At 41.0% G+C, this 25,590-nt stretch overlaps 1 protein-coding gene and 1 pseudogene across 4 annotated transcripts in view; both read left to right on the top strand.

Moving 5' to 3' along the window:
• Nucleotides 1-25,590, top strand: part of SCAPER (S-phase cyclin A associated protein in the ER) — a 357,916-nt gene that overhangs the window by 22,955 nt on the left and 309,371 nt on the right. For all 4 annotated transcript variants that reach the window (XM_075069526.1, XM_075069525.1, XM_075069528.1 and 1 more), the window contains 2 exons: nucleotides 1,355-1,472; nucleotides 11,960-12,030. In XM_075069526.1, coding sequence (XP_074925627.1) covers nucleotides 1,355-1,472; nucleotides 11,960-12,030 — 189 coding nt within the window. The remainder of the gene's footprint in view (nucleotides 1-1,354; nucleotides 1,473-11,959; nucleotides 12,031-25,590) is intronic.
• Nucleotides 21,167-21,386, top strand: LOC142047341 (U4 spliceosomal RNA; annotated as a pseudogene).

Below are 25,590 nucleotides of genomic sequence, written 5' to 3' on the forward strand. Positions count from 1 at the left end.
GGGTCCCTAATCCATGAACTGTTGGAACTTATTTACAAAACTTTCTTAAACATTACATGAATATATTGTCTCATACTATAGAATTAGAATTTATAATTCTTATTCCATGATGAGATATCTTTGAGCTATAATATATCTTAATTAAAACTATCTTTAGATAGGTTTTTTTCCTCAAAAAGCATTTAATCAAAAAATGTGATTTAAATAAAAAAAAATTGATTTTTATCCACCCTGCTGTCTACTCTTTCCATATCCTAAGTGTTAAAGGTCGCTCATTACAAGAAGTAAATCATATTTTGATATTCTGTCAATCATATTCTGGAGGCAGTAGAAGAATTCCTCTTTGTTCTTGAAGCTGTTTTCCTCTGGCAGAGCATAGCACTCTCTGATTGACACTTTTGGTCCAGTCTGATTTGGAGTCTGGCATATATGATGTGTTGGTTGATGTATGCCCAGTTGATGATGTATGCCCAGTCTGTCCTAATGAATGCTACTCCCACTCATTCTTTGTTATCACAATGACTTAAACAGATGAACATTTTCTTTTCTTGCTAGAAGTGCTGCTTTTCCACACCTGGTCAATCTGTTCTTACTGATGTCCAGGATTTTGAGTACATAGTTTTCCTCATGATTTGCGAGATTATTGATGTTTGAAACATTGTTCTCGCATTCCACTAACCAACTTTCAAGTATTTTCTTGCTGCCATCATCAGCCTTTGTGGGGTCCTGGCTTCCACAGACTGGCTTTCTCCAGAACCCTTTATGAAACATGAGGCATTGGCAGCCATCTGTAATGGAGTGGTAACTTGGTTCCATTTCTATAATCAGTGAGATGGTTTTTGTTTGTTTTTTATGGGGCTAGATGTTTGCTTTGTGCTCAGTCCTTCCAATTTTATCCAGGTTTAGGAGCAGCAGCCACATCAAGGCGCAGCAGGTGCGGTTAACACAAGGTGAACACACTCATAAAGGTATAAACACTTCTTCAATGCTGGCAATCAATATAATCAAGGTTAAAAAAAATTAGTTGTAGACAAACCCCAGCTGAGGGCTTGACACTAGTTGTCATTCTGATTAAACATTCTGCTAGAAGATACTGTAAGACCTAAGACACATGCCTCTTCTCTGTGAAAATGAATGAATATATCCATGCCACCGACACAGTTTCTAATAGGTGGTGAAAAAAAATACAATACCCATCTCACAGACTTTTACAAGTAGTAGTTAATATTTATGCTTATGTGAGGATTGTCAACTGCAAGCCCTTTTTTGGATGTTTTAGCATTAATGCTTTGAGATAATTAATATATTAGCTTGAAATAGAATGATGCATTTTTCCTGTATTTCACATTTTCAGGCTTCTTTCCAGCGCTCTAATAGTCATGACAAAGTGAGGAAAATTGTTGCAGAAGAGGGTCGTACAGCAAGAAACCTTATTGCATGGAGTGTCCCACTGGAAAGCAAAGAGGAGGATAGTAAGTATTGAACTTCCTTCCCCCCAACCTTCCCTTAGTCTCCCACCCAAAAAAGGAAGTTTAAGTTTGAAGTAAAAATTTTTATACCTAAAAATTTTATCTTAAATTTGATAACTGCTTAAAACATAGATATCATCAATATTTTAAAATAATTTCTTCAGTATGCTTCCGGTTTAATTCAATTATTATTTTGTAAAATGTATAGAAAAATTTGATAAACATGAAATAAAAGGTATCTTTACTGTTTTGTCCCCTTTATTGACTGTAACCAGGCTGGTTACAGTCAGCCTCCTATGTGCCCCCTTGTGAGCTGGGTTCATGCTACAGGAAGTCTGTCTCAGTTTCCCCTCTTGGACTGTTCAAATACACTTCTTTTGGGACTTGGTTTATTAATAAAAAATAATCTGTAAATAAAACTCAAAACCCCCAAACAAAGTCCATTGATAGGTCTACACAGCCCAAGGTTTTACTTCCTCCTTCCAAGATATGTGTGTGTGGGGGGAAGCGCATGAGAAGGGAAAGGGCAAGAGCAAGGCATAATCCCATTGCTTTAGGGTACAAACCCTGGAGGTAGAGTGTGTGGTGGGAACGGGTAAAAACTTATTCAGATATCCCATCCTGGAAGTGCTGATATCACAGAGTGGGAGACAGGAAACATCAGGCAAATTCTGAAGTGCTGTAGGAACTTTGGCACTGGGATATTCAGGGTCCTTACTTGAACACTGTTGTTGAACTCTGGCAAACGAGGAGGATAGTTATATCCTTTGTGTTTATCAACTATAAAACAAAATGAACATGGGTTACAATTGCCCAGTATTTCAAAGGACGTTAAGATTCTACGGTTTCAGCCTCTGACCTTTTTACTGCAGCCTTATCCCAGCTATCCTGCCTCACTGGCATTCCTGCCTGAAGCGTATAAGCACAGTCTGCAAAGCTTTTATATAGCACAGTGGTTCCCAAACTGGGGTTCATGAAATGTTACATGGGGTTCTCGGGAAAAAATTCCCTAAGGGCAGACAGAGTTGTCTCTAGGGACCCCAGCAGACCGGAGCCCCTGGACTTCCAAGAGCTAAGCAGATCAAAGCAAGCATATCTGTCACACTGAGGAGATTTAAACTTCAAGACTTCTTCTAAGAAATGGAAAGGGAGATGGATATTTTTTGCTGTTTTTAAAATTAAATAGGCAGCTCGTATTGTTTTAAAAATTATTATGAAGAACAAGTTTAAGCTTTGTTATAACATGCATTGTTTGCCTGGACTCTCAAGACCTGAATGCTTGTGTAGAAGGAACTCTTTGAGATGGCTTCTTAAATACCTTCATTCTTCCACATCTGATACTCCTTGATGAAACATAGGAGCCTTGTCTTATAGCAGTCTTATTTAAAGTGGTATAAGCAATGAAAGTGAGATCTTGCTGTTTTCATAATGTAATAAAAATACTGTAATGATATATAATAATTAATAGTAAATAGTGTGTAATAAGCATGTCATAAAACAAATTTTGTATTACCAAGATCACTGCTTTTATAATTTATACTCAGGTAAATGAGGAAATCCCTGGAAATACTTATTTTTAGGAGGGGGTTCGTGAGACTTGACATTTTAGTGAAAGGGGTTCACAGGTTATTAAAGTTTGGGAACAACTGATATAGCAGAATTATCAATACGGCATCTGTTTTTGCTTACTGGTTACTGCTGACATGTGAGTCCTTAAATTAGCTGTATGTAGTAAGGCAAAGCAGAACAATGGCTAGTTGTTAAGAAGTGGCTGTCAGATTTATTCTCTCTCTCTCTCTCTCTCTCTCTCAATCAAGCTCGAGAAAAGGGACAACTGCTATTTCCCTATCAGGTACAATACACTGAACTTCTGTGAGAAGGAAAAGAAAGAAAGAAAGGAAATAAATTAAGGCTTTTCCTTTTCATTGGGAGACTCTTGCCTTCAATCTCAGTATTCGCTTCAGTGACACTCCTTCATTCTGTTTACCCATCAAACAGGGAAATTAGAGAGGTGTTCTTTCTGTTCTGGGTAAGGGTTGTAAAAACGTGGGGCTGTAGTAGTTGAGAAGAAAGAGTTTTACATGATTTTACTCCATCTATATCACACCTACAAAGAAAAGTAAGAGAACTTCCAGTGTAAAGAAGGGAAAGGAGACTCTCCCCGTGGTCTGAAGGAGGGACAAGAATGGAGCTTTCACTCTTGTTCTTCAGGGGCTCAAATATCTGAACAAAATAAAAACAAGGGGATGACCAGAAACCCTTTTGTTCCCAATACTGTTCCCTGAAAGCCTCCCTTCCCCAGGCCCCAGGTGATTAAATGGGAAAAAATTAGATAACATGGCATAGCTCGAACACTGGGGTCTCTGCCAAGTTTTAGAGTAAGTTGTTATAAACTATTTGCTTTCTCTGTGCACAGCAATGAGTTGCAAATAATTCTTGCTAAGAAGGAATGTGTATTTTTAGAGTCTTACAGTGCGAACACATTCACAGGAATGGGATGTTGCCACTGTTCAAGTGGAAGAACATTTATGTCTAAACCATAAATATTAAATTGAAAAATCTGTTAGTAAATTGGAGACAGCAGAGCCATCAGAACAAGGAAATGTATTGAGTGCATTGTTAACTTGCCTAGTTGTGCTCAAGTACAACAGTCTCTCTTTAGCTAGGTGATTATTTGGCACTTATCAGCATAGTATCTAAGACAACTTTGTTGCTGCTATTTTTTTTAAATTAAACACAGATGCTATAGTTGCCTTTTTTTAATGTTTTATCTGCATAACTCTCATTATGTTGTTGGGGGTCTGTACTCTGATGTCTCAGAATTAAAATGTTAATTAATGAGAGGCTCTTTCTTTTGAATATGCACCTTAGAATGGGATACAAAACCTTTTCTGTAAGTGCTGTTGTGAGCAAAGTTGATCTGTATATATGAATATGAAAGCATTTTGAAAAATTACAAATATGAGAGCTCCAGTGCATGTACAAACTGTCACTTTTAAAAAAAACTTCTAACGAACTTTGTCCGTGTCAGAGTATTTAACAATTATATGGTGTTTATTATTAGTGAACATCAAAGCATTTTCAAAATTTTAGATTCAAGATTTTCCATAAATTGTTCTGCCTTTAAAAGGACACCATCAACTTAAGAATCACAGTTCTTCCTGAATTGTTTTTAACCTATTACTGTTACAGAAATGGAGGAGAGAAAAACATTTGGAAAATTAGGGAAGTGTTGTAAAACTGCAGAAATTGACAGAAGGATTCAGGTGCAGTATCTGAAGTTTCTTTAAATTGGCTAGGTTTCAGGTGGATAATATCTATTTAATTTTCCCTGAATATGAAAATGAAAGTAGGCCATCACCACTCAGAATCAGTGTTAAAATATCCAAACAGACACAATGTGGAGACACTGAATTTTCACTTGTGCCCTTGGAGTACCATTTCACAGCTGTACTTTTCCAGCTATGATCTTAATACAGTATAATTAGTTTGATAGAATTGTTGGTTTGTTGAATGTGAATATTAATTCTGCTTTTGAATTACACCTTAGTGGTGTGCAAGATCAATGCAGACTGTTGTCTTCCCTGGAGACTGAAAGCTTATACTTACAGCATCTGGGTACTCCTTTTTTTCCTTAAATCTGTATTTTGGAAGATCCGTCATTTTAAAATGTCTTCATCTTAAAATACTAGTATTTTTGAATATTTGTTGTGTGATAAATACTGTTGTACCTAAACTAGTGTAAAACTGAGTAGAAGTGTTGCCATTAATTGTGAAGCCAGGTCCTTAGCATATGTTCTCGCTGGCAAGGCTAAGTGTCAACACCAAAGTGAATACATAAAATGGGATGATTTTTTTTGGGAGGGGGGAGTTTTTTTGTAGCAGAAAAACCTCAAATGAAAAGCTGGAATCATAGAAACGCAGGGCTGGAATGGTCAATCATAGAAATGCAGGGCTGGAAGGGTCCTTGAGAGCACTGAAGAAGGACCAAGTAAACCTAGACCATCCTTGACAGGTATTTATCTATTCTAGTCTTAAAAACCTCCAGTGATGGGGATTCCACAAACGTCCTTGGAAGCCTATTCCAGGATTTAACTACCCTTATAATTAGAAAGTTTTTCCTATCTAACCTAAAATTCCTTTGCTGCAGATTACACCCATTATATCTTATCCTACCTTCAGTGGGCAGTCTTCTTTCTCAAGACTAAACATGCCCCATTTTTTTTAACCTTTCCTCATTAACCTTTTATTATTTTTGTTGCTCTCCTCTGGACTCTCCAATTTTTCACCATCTTTCCAAAAGTATGGTGCCCAGAATTGGACAGAGTACTCCAGCTGAGGACTAACCAGTGCCAAGTAGAGCAGAACAGTTTCCTCCCCATCTTTTACATATAACACTCTTGTTAATACACCCCAAAATATTAGCCTTTTTCTCAACCGCATCATATTGTTGACTCTCATTCAATTCGTGAGCCATTAATAACCTCCCGATCCTTTTCTGTGGTACTACTACCAACCAGTTATTTCCCATTTTGTTGTTGTGCATTTGATTTTTTTCCTTCCTAAGTGAAGTACTTTGCTCTTATTTTTATTGAATTTCTTCCTGTTGATTTCACACCAATTCTCCAATTTGTCATGGTCGTTTTGAATGCTAATCTGTGCTTCAGAGTGCTTGCAAACCAGTCTCATCTTGGTGTAATCCATAGATTTTATAAGCATACTCTCCATTCTGTTATCCAAGTCATTAATGAAAATATTGAATTGTACTAGATCCAGGAGTGACCACTGCGGAGCCCACTAGATATGCTCTCTCAGTTCAACAGCAAACCATTGGTAACTACTCTTTGAGTATAGTCTTTCAATCATTTGTGCGCTCACTTTATAGTAATTTCTTCTAGGCCCTAGTTTTAATATGAAAATGTTGTGTGGGACAGAGTGCAAAGCCTTACTAAAATCATATTATGCCACTTTTACTGCTTCTGCCAATCCACTAGGCCAGTAATCAGAACAATAGTAGCTTTCAAAATGCTCAGATAACTTGTTTTCCAATCACTCTGATTGTTTATTTGATACCTGCAGTCATCCTATATTTGTCAATTTGTGTCTGTGGCAAATCTCATTTCTGCTGAAGTAGTACAATAGATACAAGTCATTGTTTATCATCTCTAATCTCAAAATGTTCTAAACAGGGAAAAATAGATTCTTCAGTGTGTTTAATTATGTCTAAATATAGATTAGATTTAGAAATGTAGAACTAGATTTTCAACTGGAAAATTTAAAGTCTTTTTTTTAATTATTTTGGTATGAGAAAACAATTAACTTTACATGCACATTCTGAATAACATAAATATATGGATATTTAACAGGAGCAATTTTTCATTGTTGCTTCATTTACCACTGTTATCCCAAAACGCATCTATTTAGTCCCCAATCTTACAAACTCACTTGTTCATGCTTAATTTTAAGTGTGTGAGTGGGTCCATTGATTTCATTGGGGCTACTCATATGCTTAAAGTAAAATACTTTCCTGAGTGTTTGCAAGATCAAGGTTTTAAATAATTTATAATTCAGAATTACAGCTTTGAGGAAGGTAGTAATGTGAACAACTATTCTATGATGCTGAAAGAGGAGCATAAAATGTATTTAGCAATTATATGCTTGAGGCATTTGTGGTAGGATGGGAGGCTTCTCTTTAAATAGAATTACTGTCTTTAGTTCTGGATTGCTTGTAATATTCTCTTAGAAACTTTCAGTATGCTCTTAGATGCTTGTAGAAGAGCTTCACAGTTCGCTGACAGAGATGCCTAGAGAATGAATATTAATGTGAAACTTCAACCTCTGTTAAATTCAGATGTGATTTTTAAATGGTATTTGTCACACATACTGGGACATTACAGGAGAAGTTAACACCCAGACAATCATGCCTCAACTTGTCATTTCCTGGTTCTTATGGCCCTGGTGGCTCTATTTTAACGTTTAACAGGTTATACAAATGTAATTTCTTTCATAAAGACAGTAGGCCAAATTCTCATTTATGATCTGACCTCTGCACTGCTCAGACCAACTAAAGTGAGTAGAATCTGGTCATAGCAGGGAACATATAATTCCCTTTGTGGAAGGGAACTCAGCTGGTGTAAAGGGTGGGAGAGCCAGCTTTTGTGCCCCTGCCTCCTCCCTTGGCAAAGGTGTATGTATGTTGTTGTGGCCGAGTTTAGCTCCATTAGGAAGGAATTGGTAAATGGATTTTTCTGATATTCTAGCCATTCCAGAATTAGTACTGGATTTGTCAGCTGTATGTGGAATAAGAATGGTATCTAGACGTCCTCATCAGGACTGTGATTGTTAATGCATATTGGGCCTGGGTAACCCTGGCCCAATTAAACAAATTGTGGCAGTTCAGCATACAGGAATCCAGGAATTAGGTACTTCTTAATTACTTAATGTACCTATCAGAAAACTTGAGGCGCATAGGCAAACAATCTACAAAGATTATATTGCAAAATCAAAGTTGATACCATATCAATAATACTTAGAACACTTTCCATGTGAGACCTTCTTCACTGAACCCAAAATAAAAATGTCGAAATATCTTTGTAAATTTAAGAAACCTGTGTGACATGCCAAAGTAACCACATAATCTTGTATTTGTAACTATTCTCTTCCCCTTATTCCCTTTTTGTTTGAAGCCATTTGATCGCCACAGAAGGTTCTGGCCAAGCAGAGCACGTTGCAGTATTGTGGGTTTAGATTGTAAACACTTCAGGATAGGGAATATATTTTATTTGGTGCGGAGGTGTCCAGCACATCTTGAACACTTGGAAAGTAATAACCTACACTTTTAGAAAAAGCTTGATAGAATGAATAGGCTTTGCAGTATGTGATGGAGATCAACAAATTTTGGCTCTGTTGGACCAAAGGAAGAAGTGCATGCTGGAGTTGAGGACTTGTGACTGAAAATGCCTAGTTGAATATTCAAAAGTAGCTGAGTGTCCAATAAAATTACAAACTTTAATAATAAAATGACAGTATACACCCACATTTAGAGCGCCAAAAATAATCTCTGTCTCCCCACTGGTTGCTTCCTTCAGACAAGCAGCATTGCCTTTGTTGTTTTATTTGAAAGGAGCTCCAGGCAGCCACTTCTTATCCAAATGCCAGAGACTGGCTAAGATGAACAACTGCACCATCTGGGGCCAGTGAAAAAGAAATAATAGAGCTGAGTGGTGTCAGCATAGTGTAATAGCACTACAAGCCAGACTTTCTCACTATCTCCTCTAAATATCTTGCGTACACATGGAAGAGGATGGGTGACAGAATAGAACTCTGTGGGACACCACATGAGAATCCTGGAGAAAAATGAGCAGTTACCTAGCCCTACCCTTGGAGTGTACTCAGAGAGGAAATAAAAGAGCTACTCAAGTGTGTTTCTTTCCATCCCTGCCAGGGTTCACTGACAACACCTCATAGTCAACAGTGTCAAAGGCAACGACAGATGTAAAAGAAACAATGGATACTCAATCCTTGTCCACCACTGTGATGATTTTTGAGACAAGTGTGGTCTGTATAGTGCTGCTGCCTAGTACCAGATTGAAAGATGTCAGAGAAATCTGACTCCAGCTGTTCCCAGAGTTGCATTCCTTTCTCAGTAAAGTTCCTCAGGAAAAGATGTGAGACAATGATAATTGCTGAGATTGATCAGTGTAAAAGATGCCTTCTTGAGTATAGTTTAACAATTGTTTGTTTTAGAGATACTGGCACTTTGCCCTTCAGATGAGATGTAGCATCTCTCTACATGATAACCCAACCTCTCCTCACTAGATTTACCAGTCAAAGATGAAATGGACCTAAGTTATATCTGAAACTTCCTGAGTACGCAGAACTTCACTAATTTGCTTATGTTACAATGGCTAGTTAACAACTCACGAGGTGGTGATCATTGGTCCCTACTATTCTAATCTAAAATTGAATAAGTACCTCCTAAGCAAAAGGCTTAATGCTTGATTACCATCTCATGACCAATCTGATATTTTACAGTTACAGACTAGTAGGCCTCACAAGTACAAAGTCTTGAATAACATTCATCGTGGTGGAACTGCTCATGAATACAGAAAGGAAATTATTGTACATTAGCCCTGAAAATATTTGTTGAATAAAAAAGGGGAATGAAGCAAGAAAGCATGGCTGATGATGAAAGACAAACTTGTTTGTCCTATACACGGAAGAAAGTGTTTAAAAATCCTTCAAAAAATACTACCTGTCTTATATTGCCAAAATCCAGTGTTGACATAAGTGTAGTGCTTTTTATGGACTTGTCTTGCATGTTCAGTCTGCCTGGAAATTGCTTTAATCTCTGCACCTGACTTGTTCAAACGTTTCCCAGTTTTTACTCATAAATCACATTTTTTGTGCCTTCTAAAGAGATAACTACTACTTTTTTTTTTGTTTTTATCCTTCATCCTTTTTAGTACTGGCATATCTATTTTGATATGCTTGAAAATGGACTCATGGTGCAAGTTTTCTGTGCCATTTACACACACACACAAAATTCTGCCTTCTGGGAATGTAAACAGTTTCAGATGAGAGCACTCAGTTGTGGTAATATTTTAATCTTTCGAATCCTGGCATACATCTCATCTGGAATTTGAGGTTTTCAATGAATAGGGAGTGTAATATGTATTCTGTGGACAATCTCTTATTTGCTAACACACAGCATCTCATTTTTATTTCTGAAACCTGCTCACATTGAGTTCAGAATCTTAAATTTATTTATGCTTGTAACTTTGGTTTACTCAATGTTTTTAAGAAGAATTCTAAAGCAGGTAATGTAGATTTTGTCTAAAAATGAAAGGCCTGGTTCACTAGTATGCTTCACCACCGCAAAATAGCCATAAACCTGGTTTAACTGATTCAGCCAGTTGTATTACATCACCAGAACAATGTAAAACAGCTGACCCTGCCAGTGAATTTGGCCCCAAATATCTGTTAAAACTCAGTGTGTCAGTTCTAAAATTCAAGAGCGGTTTCCAGCTTTTTATAGCAAGGACCTATACTGAGTCGGCAACCTTTCAGAAGTGGTGTGCCGAGTCTTCATTTATTCACTCCAATTTAAGATTTTGTGTGCCAGTAATACATTTTAATGTTTTTGAAAGGTCTCTTTCTAGAAGTCTGTAATATATAACTAAACTATTGTTGTATGTAAATTAAATAAGATTTTTAAAATGTTTAAGAAACTTCATTTAAAATTAAATTAAAATGCAGAGCCCCCCGGACTGGTGGCCAGGACCCGGGTAGTGTGAGTGCCACGGAAAATCAGCTCATGTGCCACCTTCAGCACGCTTGCCATAAATTGCCTACCCCAACCTATATTAAGTCCGCTCAGTTTTTTAGTTGCTTTTATTTCATTGTATAATCTGATCAGTTCAGTAAGATGTGTGAATCTTTCCTCTAAACATATACCTGTTGTCAGAAAGTACATTTACCGTAATTATCATTTTGTCTCAATTGCTTACACTTTGAAAATAGGACCCTGTAACTTTTACATTTTATATATTTTTGTAAGGTAAAACATCAAATCAGAGGAGTAAATCAAGAAAAAATAACATAAAAGAAATAGCTTATGAAATTAGATCTATCTTTGAGCAAACCCCTTATTAAATTCAGACCCTTTTTTAAATCCATTCCTTATGAAAACATTCCAAGAAAGGAAATTTCTTACCTGCTAATTATAGATCTGAGAATATTGTGTTAAAGTAGATGTACTACATGCTTATTCTGAGGAATTATATTTCATTTTTTTTATTCATTCTATTGTAGTTTATAAGACTTACTGTCAGATCATTCAACTGAGAGCCTCTCAAAAAAACGTAAAAATGGTGCCCTCATAAGAGCACTCAGTTTCTTCCTGTTTCCACCTGTTGGAAGAGGCTTGTAATCCAACTGTCCGAGCTGTATGAACAGTTCTTCAGGAAAAATAGTTAATGGCTAAACTTTTCCATTTCTGTTTTCCCAACCAGTATCCCTTATTTCAATCCTGTAATAAAATTTCGATCAAAATAAGCAATGGATAGAGACTAATAACACCAATATTTGTTGTCTTTACCTGCAAACTCTAACCATATTTGAGCTATATATAAAAGTGGTGTATTTAACTTCTAGATGATAATGACCTGGTTTTCAGAAGTGCTTAGCACCTTTGGAAAGCAGTACATCCTTGTGTAGAAAAATCTCTAATTTTTCTGTTGGGTGCTTATATTTGCCAACTTTTAAATTTTATCTTCAGTTCTTTCCTTCAGTTAGAACCAACGGAAATAAGTATCAAATTCAGTACATACAATTTGCAAATTTGTTTAATTCATTAATTGTTCCCCTCATCTATCTTATGAGTGTAGTGCACTATTGTTAGCACACTACAAGCTTGGCTGCTTAAATATTAGAATAATGTATCCTCCTAAAATTGTTATTGCTGATCAAAATAATTGTTTTCTTTACAGGTAAGTCTAAATGGCAAGTAGGTGGAAAATCTAAGAGAGTGATTCATGGAACACACAAACCTACAAAACAGGTATATATGTTGAACTTTTCAGTTTTGTTTTAATTTCAATTACAGCATATAAATGTCATGAAATAGAACTAATACACCATTTACTCAATAATGTGTGTGCATGCATGCATGTGTGTATATAAATAATATTACATACACTCGACTGTCTTAAAAGAACATTATTAATGTTGCAAAGTTAAGTACACAGAAGTCGGAAAATGCCACAATGAAGGTTGTCTGTGCAACCTTAATTTGGCTCCCATATGCATTATGAAACAGTCTTTAATTCTTCTTCAAGTGATGTCACTATGTGTATTCTACATGTGGGTATGTATGTACGCCATGCACCAAAGTCTGGAAGTTCTTCAAAGCAGTATCCATTGGCCTGCACATATGCAGTAAGCTCTCCTCGTGCTCCCGACCAAGAGTATAGGAGTTGGTGTAGGTTGACGCCTCTCCAGTTTCTTCTTACCACCGTGTGGCCTGAGTCAGAATCATGTCCCCCTTCACTTTGTTTCATAATCTATATAGAAAACATTTGTCAAAAGTTATATTATTAGATATGTATTTAGCAGTTAAAAAGTCTACTGAATAGTATAGAATATTTCTTTCTCCCCGGTTTCAGATTGGTAGCCGTGTTAGTCTGTATCAGCAAAAATAACGAGAAGTCCTTGTGGCACCTTGGAGACTAACAAATATATTTGAGCATAAGCTTTCATGGGCTAAAACCCACTTCATCGGATGCATGGAGTGAAAAATACAGTAAGCAGTATATATAAACAGCACATGAAAAAATGGGATTTGCCTTACCAAGTGGGGGGTCATTGCTAACAAGGCCAATTCAGTTAAGGTGAAAGTGGCCTATTCTCAACAGTTGACAAGAAGGGGTGAATATCAAGAGAAGGAAAATTACTTTTGTCATGCTAATGAGGCCAATGCAATCAAGGTGGACGTCAGCCATTTCTGACAGTTGATAAGAAGGTGTGAGTATCAGCAGTCTGAATATCAACACTGAATACAGAGAGACAGTATTTTGTTCCTGTTGAAGGGGCTGAATTCTTATTCTTGTCCTGCACCCAACTCTGGTGGAACAGGTGACTGTTGAAAGGGCTAGGTCTGCTAACTTTACATATAATGTTGAGGCATACCTATGATTGACCAGTAAGTTACTAGTTTTCAGTGATACCTCAGTAGGCATATTTTGTACAAAGATTAGCAGATAAAGGCTCTAAGAGATTGGACCTCCTGGGGAAGAAAGTCGTCTCCTCCACAGACCTGCAGTTTTCTGTCGCTGACTGCCAAGTGTTGTCAGCAAAATACAATTTTAATACTTGTTCTAGGCTTGCAGTCTTCACAGACAAGCTTTCCACAGAGGATGATCCAATTTCAATCTCTTTTAGATGAGGGAAAGCTAGTGGCAAAGGTAGCTCTTCAGGCTACAGTGGATGTGACAGAGACTGCTTCCAGAAGTTTGGCTAATCATGAGAAGGGACTCCTGGCTGCAATTGTCAGGATTTCCTGGGGAGGTCCAAAACACCATCCAGTACCTTCCTTTTAACAGGTCAAATCTCTTAAATGAGAAAATGGACGAATTCCTGCACTCACTGAAAAACGTGCACCTTTTTTACCAGTGCAGCACCGAGCCACCGTGCAAACGTCAGAAGATTCAGAGGTCTTGCTTCTTGGCCCCCCTCTATTACCATACCCTCTACTCACTGTCAACCACCACCTAAGAGCCACTTTTGAAATGTGTTATAACTTATAGGTATTCATAAAAGACCTTATATGATACTCTAATATTGTATTCAATTAGTTGCTTCAATTGCTTATCACTAGAGGTCCAGCCCTCTGTCTTTATAGAGCTGTAAACCTTTTAAATGGATTATTTGAAAGGTTACCCCTCAAAGTAAAATTTATTCAAGCAGTGAGGGAGGTGGCATGGAGTCTGCTGATGGAAGAAGCTTCATACTCTTTTTTTTTTTTTCTCCTCCCAATTGTGTTTGCTGGAATGCAAATTGCAGTGGTCTCTGCTATCTTTGCCCCCCCCCCCAACCCTCTTGTTCAGATGAACCTGTTTACTGCTTATATGTAAATTGAGATAAACATTCTCCCTGGTTCAGGATAAACCTGTTTAACAACTTTTGCCTAGGCAGGGCTGTCTGCTTTTGAGCATGTGCTAATAACGTCAGACTGGTGGAATTCATAACTTTACGTGTAATGTTGAGGTATACATATGATTGACCAGTAAGTTATTAGTTTTCAGTGATATCTCACTGGGCATATTTTGTACAAAGAATATTACAGTAGTTTGTAGGATATGATGACTAAGGGGGTGCTTTGAGTCACAGGGACACACATGGCACCTCTGTGCCAAATTTCAAACCCCTAAAGCTTTTCAAAGAAAAGGTCACTGGAATTTTTTAATGTAAGGAGAACAATGTGTTTTCCCCTAGCTTCATACTCTGAAATGGCTGAATCGTTCTGGCTGAAAATTTCCCAAAAAAGTTCAGCCCGTGATAGACACCTGGCAGTCCAAACAGTTTGGTTACAAGCAAAAACAGAATGTTACAATGGAAAGTGTCAGGCAACATAAATAATTGGCGGTGCTACTAGCTTTGCTTTTGATATTGAACTAGCTATATAATAATGTTATATTAACAAAGCAATACATTTCGGCTTCTCATCATTTTTTATCTTTTTTAACTATTCCTCTTCTTTGATATAACAGTTTTAGCTTAACATTTTGATCTGTAAGTCTGCCAGTCTTTGATATTATGCATCATGGGAGATGGTATAAAGGAAAAAAAGAAAAATGTTCCTTTTTTGTGTAAGTGAATAGGCAAGTTACTTTTCCACCCTGCTCAGCAATTGGTATTCCTCTTTCTTGTTTCCAGTCCTTGCTTAAAATGCAAGTTAGATAAGGTTTCCTTTTATTAGAAAAAAATCCTTATTTAGGCCCTTATCCTGCAGTCTGATCATGGAGGTGGAACCTTAATGAAGTAATGGGGGTTTCATGTGGAAGGGTCTGCCCCTACCGATCTAGTTGGGCACAAGGATGATCAGCTCTACCCTCTGGGTTCAGTTTAATTAGGTCCCCTGGGGAGATTGTGTAAATATTGAGCTTCAAGAAATATATTCTCCTTTAGTACCCTGTTGACTTGAACTGGATATTGGAGGTAGCAGTGTGAAAACCTCATGGATACAGCTTTAAAAATGGAAATTTTTATGTTTTTTTGTTTAGTCTTTTAAGTAGAAATAAATCCAAAAAGTGCCACAGCTCTGTTTAAATTCAGGAAAATATGCTTTTAATAGCTCCCTCTTCTGATCTTATTGACATCATCTTCCTCTTCCCAAGGTGTTGACAAATCTACATTCAAGAACTTCTTGCCATTCTCAAAATAATCGTACTTTATACTTGCTAGAATTGCTGCCTTTACACGGTGGAGTATTGAAACTTCTGTGCAAATAGATAAATAGATTATTCAATTTTTAATATAGTAACTTTTCACCACATAAACTGTGTGATTTGTGATATAAGGAATATGTGTTTCTATTTCAAATTCAGTTTAAAAAGCACATAGTTTTCAAAAAAAACAAAGGATTTATTTGAAGTGTTTACAAACACCTGTGTATGTTTTTGTTATTTGGCAAACACTTCCACTGTTGAAAATAGATAAAATTTTGTTTATAATAAAGCTTTAAAAAAACACTGCATCTTATGTATGGTCTCAGAACCCTTACTCTCTTTAATACTCAGTAGAAAGCAAGGACTCTTGCAAACCCCTTTTGTTTGTAGCTTGACACACACAAATAATCCCATTAAAATAATTGGCATCCATGGGACCTACTTGCTTGTGTCATGTTCAGATGCATGATTGTTTTCCGGATCTGAATCTTAGGCTACGTCTACACTGCACGATTATTTCGAATTAGCTTAAACCGATATTACAAAACAGATCTAATAAAATCGGTTTAGCGCATCCACAGTGGATCACGAAATCGACTGTTTGCGTCCATGGTCCAAGCTACCATCGATTTCAGGAGCGGTGCACTGTGGGTAGCTGTTCCTCAGCTATCCCATAGTTCCCACTTCCGTGTTTAGAGCACAGTGCCTGATGGGGCAGAAAACATTGCCCGGGTGGTGCTGGGTACAGCCTCACCCCTCCCTTTGTGAAGGCAGCAGACAACCCTTTGGCGCTTTTTTCCCGGAGTGCATTGAGCAAACGCCATAGCACAGCAATCATGGACCCTGAGATCACAAACGGTATCCTGACCGTTGTCAACACCTCGCGTACTCTCGTGCTGACTATACTGAACAATGAACTGCAAAGGCAGGAGGAGAGGAGGAGGCAGCTATTGCTGAGCGGCGAGGACAGCGATGACGAGATGGAGGCAGAATTCTCCATAACCGCTGGCCCCAGCGTTTTGGAGCTACTGCTATTAACGGGGCATCTTCTACCCATTGAACGCCGAATTTGGGCACGGGAAACAAGCACAGACTGGTGGGACCGCATTGTTTTAACGGTGTGGGACGATTCGCAGTGGCTGCGAAACTTTCGCATGCGTAAGAGCACTTTCTTAGAACTTTGTGACATGCTTTCCCCTGCCCTGAAACGCCATAATACAAACATGAGAGCAGCCCCTCACAGTGGAGAAGCGAGTGGCAATAGCCCTCTGGAAGCTGCAACGCCAGACAGCTACCGGTCAGTCGGGAATCAATTTGGAGTGGGCAAATCTACTGTGGGGGCTGCAGTGATGCAAGTAGCAAAGCAATCGTTAAGCTGCTGCTACGAAAGGTTGTGACTCTGGGAAACGTGCAGGTGATAGTGGATGGCTTTGCTGCAATGGGTTTTCCGAACTGTGGTGGGGCCATAGATGGAACCCATATCCCTATCTTGGCCCCAGAACACCAGGGCACCAGTACGTGAACCGCAAGGGGTACTTTTCAATGGTGCTGCAAGCACTGGTGGACCACAAGGGACGTTTCACCCACATCCACGTGGGATGGCCAGGAAGGGTTCATGACGCTCGCGTCTTCAGGAGCACTAGTCTGTTTAAACGGCTGCAGCAAGGGAATTACTTCCCAGACCAGAAAATAACCGTTGGGAATGTTCAAATGCCTATAGTTATCCTGGGGGACCCAGCCTACCCCTTGATGCCATGGCTCATGAAGCCATACACTGGCAGCCTGGACAGTGGTCAGGAGCTGTTCAACTACAGGCTGAGCAGTGCCGGATGGTGGTAGAATGTGCATTTGGCCGTTTAAAGGGTCGCTGGCGATCATTACTTACTCGCTCAGACCTCAGCCAAACCAATGTCCCGCTTGCTATTGCTGCTTGCTGTGTGCTCCACAATCTTTGTGAGACTAAGGGGGAGACATTTATGGCTGGGTGGGAGGCTGAGGCAAATCACCTGGCCGCTGAGTACGAGCAGCCAGAGACCAGGGCGATTAGAAGAGCACACCTGGAGGCGCTGCGCATCAGAGAAGCCTTGAAAACGAGTTTCAGCACGGCCCAGGGTACGGTGTGACTGTTTGCTTCCCCTTGATGAACCCTCCGCACTTGATGGACTTATTCAGTGTAAGCAACCCACCCTCCCCCTTTTTGATTACAGGTTGGCGAAGGAAATAAATTCAGTCTCGTTTAAAATCATTTATTATTCATTAAAAGTAATTATGCATCTGTTAAAAATCATGTGTTTTTCCTTACTACTTTTCCCTGTAAGCAACCCACCCTCCCCCTTTCGATGTATTCTTTCTTACAAAGGAACTATAAAAAAAGGCAGAGAATTAGGAAGGTATCCCTGGCTGCTGTGCTTTGGAAGGAGGGGGAAGGGAAAGGCCATTAAGCACATTGTAGCGTAATTACAGCCTTTTACTTGAACTCTCCAGGGGGTGGAGGAGTAGGCGGGTGCAGAAAGCCTTCCCCACGCGTTCTTACACGTCTGGGTGAGGGAGATATGGGACGTGGGCTTGCAGGGAGGTTATACAGGGGCTGCAGCGGCACTCTGCTACTGCGCTGCTCTTCCTGAAGATCCACCATGCGTTGGAGGATATCAGTTTGAGCACGCAGCAGATCCAGCGTTGCATCTCGCCAACGCTGGTCTTCCTGCCTAGCCCTCTCAGATCGTTCACTGGCATCTTTCCTGTACTTTGCTACCACATCCTTCCAATCATTCTGTTTATCCCTCTCATTGCGTGTTACTTCAATAATTTCTGTGAACATTTCATCTCGCGTCTTCTTCTTCCTCCGCCGTATCACAGCACGCCCTCGTGATGGCATAGGGACTGCAGAGAAATGTGCAGCTGCATGGGGAAGGCAAACCAGGGTGATAAGTATGTGGAAAGATACCTTTTACAGAGCAATGATAGTACTCTTTCACATAGAACACTATCCACCTTACAGAGCACATGTGATCTCTATACAAGGTCGCATTTTGTATCGTTTAAATATTCAGTGTCTGTGTGACTGGTGTGGCACACACACACAGACGCAGGTACGGCCAACCGTACATCCACGCGGCGATGGTAAGTAAGGCTTTAAAAGTTTGACTTCTCCGCCGTTCATATACACAGTGATCTATATGATGCCTTGCTCCTGTTAAGAGGAACCTGCAAAGCCCAAACCCCCCTCTTTCACATCCACCAACAGCGCATGGCTCCTATCATATACGATCGCTGCTAGTGATCACCCTACTTCACCCCCCGCAGCGCGTTGCTGGTAGCTGGGAAGAATCCTGCTTGCCAGACGCTGAAAACTCGTCGCTATCCCTCCTCCCATCCCCCCGCTCTGGCCAGTAGCAAAATCGCCATGTCTGCCCCCTTTTACATTCCTGATTTCTACAAGGTAACAATGGATGATATCTCTCTCCTGACAATACACCGCAGGAGGCAGATCGTTTGTTTATGCAATGCCTTCAGTGCAATGCCTTCAATGCCTGCAGTACCAAATGTCTTGCAAAATGCATGGCGTTGAAAAGTTACCTACTATGGGGGAACGGAGAAGGCTGCCTTGGCCAGAAATGTTCTCATATATCATAAGGCTTTTTGAGTTCCTCCACGATCGATTCATGGAGATTAATTTGGAGGATTTTCGCTCCATCCCCAGACATGTTAACGAAATTTCCTGTAACAGTAATGGCTGCGACTGCAGCAAAAGCCCTGGTGTCAATGCGATCTAAAAAAACCATCTTGTTTTAATCCGTGTTTGGTACAGAATGAAGGGACACTTACCGGAGGTCGCTTCCATGGCTTCACTGTCTGGGCTTGTCGCTTGGGAGCGCAGGGACTGTAATTCTTGGGTCTCAAAAAGATCCTGGCTGTTGGGGTTTACGGACTGCTGTGTGCTATCACCACGGTCATCTTCATCCTCATCTTCCTCTCCATCTTCCCCCTCGGCTACATCCTCAGAAACACTTGATATTTCAATCCCAAAGTCTGAATCCACGGACAGGGGTGGGGCACTGGTAGCGCTGAACCCAAAATTGCATGTAGTTCAGCATAGAAGCGGCATGTTTTCGGCTCAGAGCCTGACCTTCCGTTTGCTTCTCTGGCTTTCTGGTAGCCCTGTCTAAGCTCCTTCACTTTCACTCTGCACTGCAGGGAGTCCCTGCTGTGCCCTTTTTCAGCCATAGACTTTGAAATTCTTTCAAAAACTTTTTCATTTCGTCTTTTGGAACGCAGTGCTGTGAGCACTGAGTCCTCACCCCAGATAGCGATCAGATCCAGAACCTCCTGTGTGGTCCAAGCTGGCGCTCTTCTTCGATTATCAGGAGACTGCATTGTTACCAGTGCATATGAGCTCTGTGTGCTCACCTGTGTGTGTGCTGACCCTCACGGTGGACAATCAGGAAATGGAATTCAAAAGTTCGCGGGGATTCAGGCTTTTTCCTGTTTACCTGGCCAGTGCATCACAGTGTAGTGTCCGATGCTATCATGAGTGCCCCTGTGACAATGGTTCTGAAACCAAAATTGGAGTGGCTCACTTGGGGCAGAGTCAATCGCTCCCTTCTGTTTCTAAAAATTGAGTACGTCCTGCCTGGACTGTCATAGCCCCGGCTGCCTGCCTCCAAGTGCCCCCCCCCGGTTTATGTCACGAATAAGTCTATGTTTCTTATTCTTGTATTCCTCACGACTGCATGACAGAAATGGGGGGGGGGCCCTGCCACGGTAGCTGCGGAGGGTTGGGAGAGAAGTGAAGCAATGGGTGCGGTTCTTGCGGGAGAACCCCCTGTTAATACAGCCACGGAGTAGCTGCGCTCTTCTAATACACTTGACTCTTCTTCAGAGGAGTAGCCGTGTTAGTCTGGATCTGTAAAAGCAGCAGAGAATCCTGTGGCACCTTATAGACTAACAGATTCTGTTAGTCTATAAGGTGCCACAGGATTCTCTGCTGCTTTGACTCTTCTTGTAGGCAGGACAGACTCTATTTTTAGAAAGCCATAAGGGAGGGATTGACTCAGTGGCCAGTGAGTCAATCCCAAGTTTGCTTTTGCGTTGCGCCCCCAGCTGATTTTAGCCAGGGGCACTCATGATAGCAGCGGACAGTTCAGAGAAGGAGAGATAACCGTCATGTCATTGCCAGTTTTCTCTGGCAGTAGACGGTACAGAACGACTGGTAACCATCTCTGCTATCATTGCAAAAGCAATTGAATGCTGGTGTGTAGCGCTCGAGTGTCGCCTCTGTCTCCACGGCATCTAGTACACAAATGGTGACGGGAAAAACAAAAAGCGGACGGTCTCTAGGGCTGCCGTGCTATTGTTTCTGCAAGGGCAATCCAGGAGAAAAAGTGTGCGAAAGGACTGTCTGCTGATGTTTTCCCGGAGCAAGGAATGACTGACGACATTTACCCAGAACCCCCGCGACCATTAACATTAGCATCAGGGGCGGGGGATCATGGAGGACGGGAAGGGGGTGCTGAGGACTCCCGCTATCCCACAGTCCTCAGCAGTCTCTTAAAACTATTTGCATTCTTGGCTGAGCGCCCAATGTCTGTAGCTTACAACACGGTGTCTCGCATGGTTCACGGAACAGCTCATCAGTCTCTTCCCCCACCCAGCACGAGAAATGAAAGTTAAATAAAGCAATCCTTGAGTACTTACAATGTCACCCTCTTTGTACTGAATGCTGCTGATAGAGGCGATGGCGAAGAGCATTAGAGCTTTGCACAGTGGCAGTATCATAACCAATGAAGTTAATCTGAGGTGTGATTATTGCTAGTTGAAAATCCGCTCCTCTCCCCCTTCCTGGTGGTAGATGTACAGTACTACTGTAGACAGCAGAAACTGTTACCATCTCCCTCTTTTTGTTACACTCATCAGTAAATGGGACAGAACGGATAATAACCTGTGAAAATTTTTGAAAGCAAAATGGGGATTGACTCACTTGGGACTGAGTCAATCCTGCCCTTTACGGTTAATAAAAATAGAGTCAGTCCGGACAAGAATAGGATACAGTGTATTTAAATCAGTGTGTATCACAGCACAGCTGCTCTCGCGTCAGTATTCACAGAGGGAGCCGCTGCAAGTAACGCAACCGTTGCTTCCCACCTACCTGGGCTACCACAGCAGTGACCCCCCCCCCCCATTGTTGGCATGATGTTATGAAGAATGCATGAATAAGAATCACAGACTAGTTAGTGAGATACAAATGAGGGGGAGGGAGCCTCCATGGGCTATGACAGTCCATGCAGTTCAGAATCTTTTCTTTACACAAGAGAGGAAGGGGTCTGATGAAGCTCAGCCCCCAGGTGATAAGATGAAGACAGTTACCAGCGTTCTGTACCATCCACTGTCAGAAAAAGGGAGTCATTCCCATTTTCACCCAGGAGCCCCCGGCCAGACTCAGCCAGAGCACTCACTGGGCGACCGTCTACCACTGGGGAGGGCAGAGGAGCGGATACTGCTCTTCACCGCAGCAGCATCGCGTCTGCCAGCAGCATTCAGTACACAGAGGGTGACATTTACAGTACTCAAGGAATTATTTATTTTACTTTTTTTCACGTGCTGGAGGGGGGGGAAGAGACTGACGAGCTGTTCCGTGAACCACGCAAGACACCGTGTATTACGCTACAGACATTGGGCGCTCAGCCAAGAATGCAAATAGTTTTCAGAGACCGCTGTGGAGACTGGTAGCTGTAGTCCTCATTACCCCTCCCTCCCCTCCATGAGCATCCGTTTGAGTCTCTGGCTTCCCGTTACGGTTGTCACGCACCGCTGTGTATCCTGGAGTTTATTTTTCAAAACGCTTTGGCATTTCCTGTTCTTTAACGGAGCTCTGATAAAACAGATTTGTCTCACCATACAGCGATCAGATCTAGTATCTCCCGTAAGGTTCAATGCAGGAGCTACTTTTGCATTTGAACTGCATCGCCACCCGTGGTGATCAGAGCTGGACACGTGAAAGCAGGAAATGTCATTGTAAAGGTCTCGGGGCTTTTCCTGTTTACCGGCACTCCGCATCCGAGTTCGGATTGCGGACCAGAGCGGTCAGTGGTGCACTGTCCTGCCTAGAATAATAGGCAAGTGTAACAGAGATCCAGTGTATCAGAGAGCACAGCTGCTCCGTGTCAGTATTCACAGGGGTTGCCCCTGCAAGAAGCGCACCCGTTGCTTTCCTCCTCCCTCAACCTTCCTGGGCTACCGTGGCAGTGCCCCTCCCCATTTGTGTCATGAAGTTGTAAGGAATACAAGAATAAGAAACAGAGACTTGTTAGTGAGATAAAATGAGGTCGGGGGGAGGCACTTGGAGGCAGCCTCCCGGGGCTATGACAGTCCAGGCAGGATGGACTCTATTTTTAGAACCATAAGGGAGGATTGACTCATTGCCAAGCGAGTCAATCCCAAATTTGCTTTCAAAAATTTTCAGCCCCAGTTTCGATGATGAAGCTGGTTATTAGCCGTTCTGTCCTATCTACTGCGAGGAACCAGGAATAATTGCCTCTCGATGTTGAGCAATTATCAGCCATGGGTTTCTCCTGGATGGTGGGCAGTCCTGCAGCACCATCTACCACCAGGAGAGGAGGAGATGGAGAGGAGCGGATACTGCTCTTCACTGCTGTAGCATCCCGTCTACCAGCAGCATTCAGTACACATAGGGTGACATAGAAAGTAGTCAAGGAATGATTTCTTTCCCTTTTTTTTCACGTGGTGGTGGGGGGGAAAGAAACTGAGGAGCTGTTCCCTGAACCACGCCAGACACTGTGTGTTTGAACCTACAGACATTGGGAGCTCAGCCAAGAATGCAAATAATTTTCAGAGACTGCTGTGGACTGTGGGATAGCTGGAGTCCTCAGTACCCCCTCCCTCCCTTCATGAGCGTCCATTTGAGTCTCTGGCTTCCGTTACGCTTGTCACGCAGCGCTGTGTATCCTGGAGTTTTTTATTCAAACGCTTTGGCATTTCGTGTTCTGTAACGGAGCTGGATACAACAGATTTGTCTCCCCATACAGCGATCAGACCTAGTATCTCCCGTACGGTCTATGCTGGAGCTCTTTTTCGATTTCAGACTGCATCGCCAGCCGTGCTGATCAGAGCTCCACGCTGGGCAAGCAGGAAATGTAATTCAAAAGTTCGCGGGGCTTTTCCTGTTTACCTGCCCGCTGCATCCGAGTTCAGATTGCTGTCCAGAGCGGTCAGTGCTGCACTCTGGGATGCCGCCCGGAGGCCAATAACGTCGATTTCCATCCACACGAACCCTAATCCCCGAGTTATCACTATCGAATTTAGCGCTACTCCTCTCGTTTGGGAGGAGTTCCGAAATCGATTTAAGGAGCCGTTTAACTCGATATTAATGACGATGTCGTGTGAACGGATACAGCGTTAAATCGGTTTATCGGCCATTAAACCGATATAAAGTCGCAGTGTAGACCTGGCCTTAGTATACAACTAAATTGCTCCAAAGTGGATGGGGGGGGATGAAGAGTTATTATTCTGCCCTATCCCTCTCCAAATTGGCCTGTTTTAGAGAGGGGAGCATATTGCACTAGGATAGTGCAGTTTGCAAGCAAGGGAGCTAGGGAAGTGATTGTCATTCTGGAGTTCACACTTGGGCAGTGCGACTCTGCATTACTAGCAAGGTGAGCCTGAAAAGTACTACCTGGTCAAAAGCAGAGAGTTTTGCAATGTATGTTTATAAGGTTTAAACTTATTCTTAAGAGTTGAAAAATCTTCGCTCAGCTCTCTTTTTCTTGTTATATTTATTTATACAACCAGAGTAAAAAAAATTGCAATTACAGATTTAGTTTAGCAGTTTACTGCTATTTTATTTTAAAATAGTGGTACTTTTGCTGATAACAAGCATTCAATATGTGTACAGAACGTAGTCATCATTCATCTGTAACCTTGATAGTATTTTTGCATTAGAAATATTCAGGGTCATGACCATTTTAAAAACAAAAGTTGTATGTTGTGTTTCACTGCTGAATAAAGGTGGTGCCAGTGGTGCTATGGCAAAGTTGATTAACAGCCTCTTCAGTTTTGACCCTTTTCAAGTAGCTAATGGAGGGTAAAATGCCAAGCATCAGACACGATGTGGGTTCTTTCTTAACGGTTGCCACTCAAGGGAGAGGAAGGCAGATACCAAACTCTGACAATTTGAAATGTACAATGTTAGAACTGACTGGTGCTCGGGGACTTAAAATAACCTTTCCATTAACTTCCACTGCCTCACTGTCTACACTTAGCTATAGTTGTATCCACAAAAAAATTGTTGCCCACTTTGTAAGATAGCTGATCGTATGACGGAACCTTTGCTGGCATAACTGCTCTATGATTTTATTGTTCTAATTATGTAGTAGTCTTTATGCTTTGGATAGAAAAACAGGTGTCAGTTCTTGCACAGTAATTGTACTGGTTGCATATGTTTGTCTATATCTGAATTAAATTCATGTTATAACACTAATGGTGATGGGTAACTGTCGATGTTATTCAAATGTTATAACCAAAGGAATCATATCTTTTACATTGTGTGCGTAGAGTGTAAGTGCAGAAGATATTCTTCTACATATTTATTTTTTCTGTTTTCTTTAAAGTAACAAAACAGCATTTCACTGTCACAAAGGGGCAGATCTACCTCTCATTGACTTCAGTGAAAATCTGGGAGTTGGATTGGGCTGCAAGTGAAGATCAGAAAGATCTAGGCTGGTTTTGTACCACAGTGACAGAGCATTGGTCTGCTTCAGGAGACTTATTTAAGCTTCCTGTGGCCAAAAAAGCAGTCTCCTCCCTGAGCCACTAGAGATCAGGCAAATCAGTTAAGTGTTATACTTAAGTTTCCGGAGGGATAGTAAAAATACCAAAGTGTGCAAGTGAAGAAATTTGGAGTTAAAGTTTAAAAAAAACCCCAAACCCGGAATTCAGCAAGTTAGAATGTCATCTCAGTAGTTCAAAAAGCCTAATTCCCAGAAATCCTAGAAAGCTCATTAAGTTTCCAACACCAGCCTTTCTGTTCCCTTATTCTCGCTTCTTTTACTTCATGGTGGGACAACCCCACTACTTACCACATGGAAAATCAAGTCTTTTCTCTTCATAATATGAATTATAGGGTGACCAGACAGAAAGGGTGAAAAATCAGGACAGGGGGT

Source organism: Chelonoidis abingdonii, chromosome 9 (genome assembly GCF_003597395.2).
Source record: "Chelonoidis abingdonii isolate Lonesome George chromosome 9, CheloAbing_2.0, whole genome shotgun sequence".
Lineage (NCBI taxonomy): Eukaryota > Metazoa > Chordata > Testudines > Testudinidae > Chelonoidis > Chelonoidis abingdonii.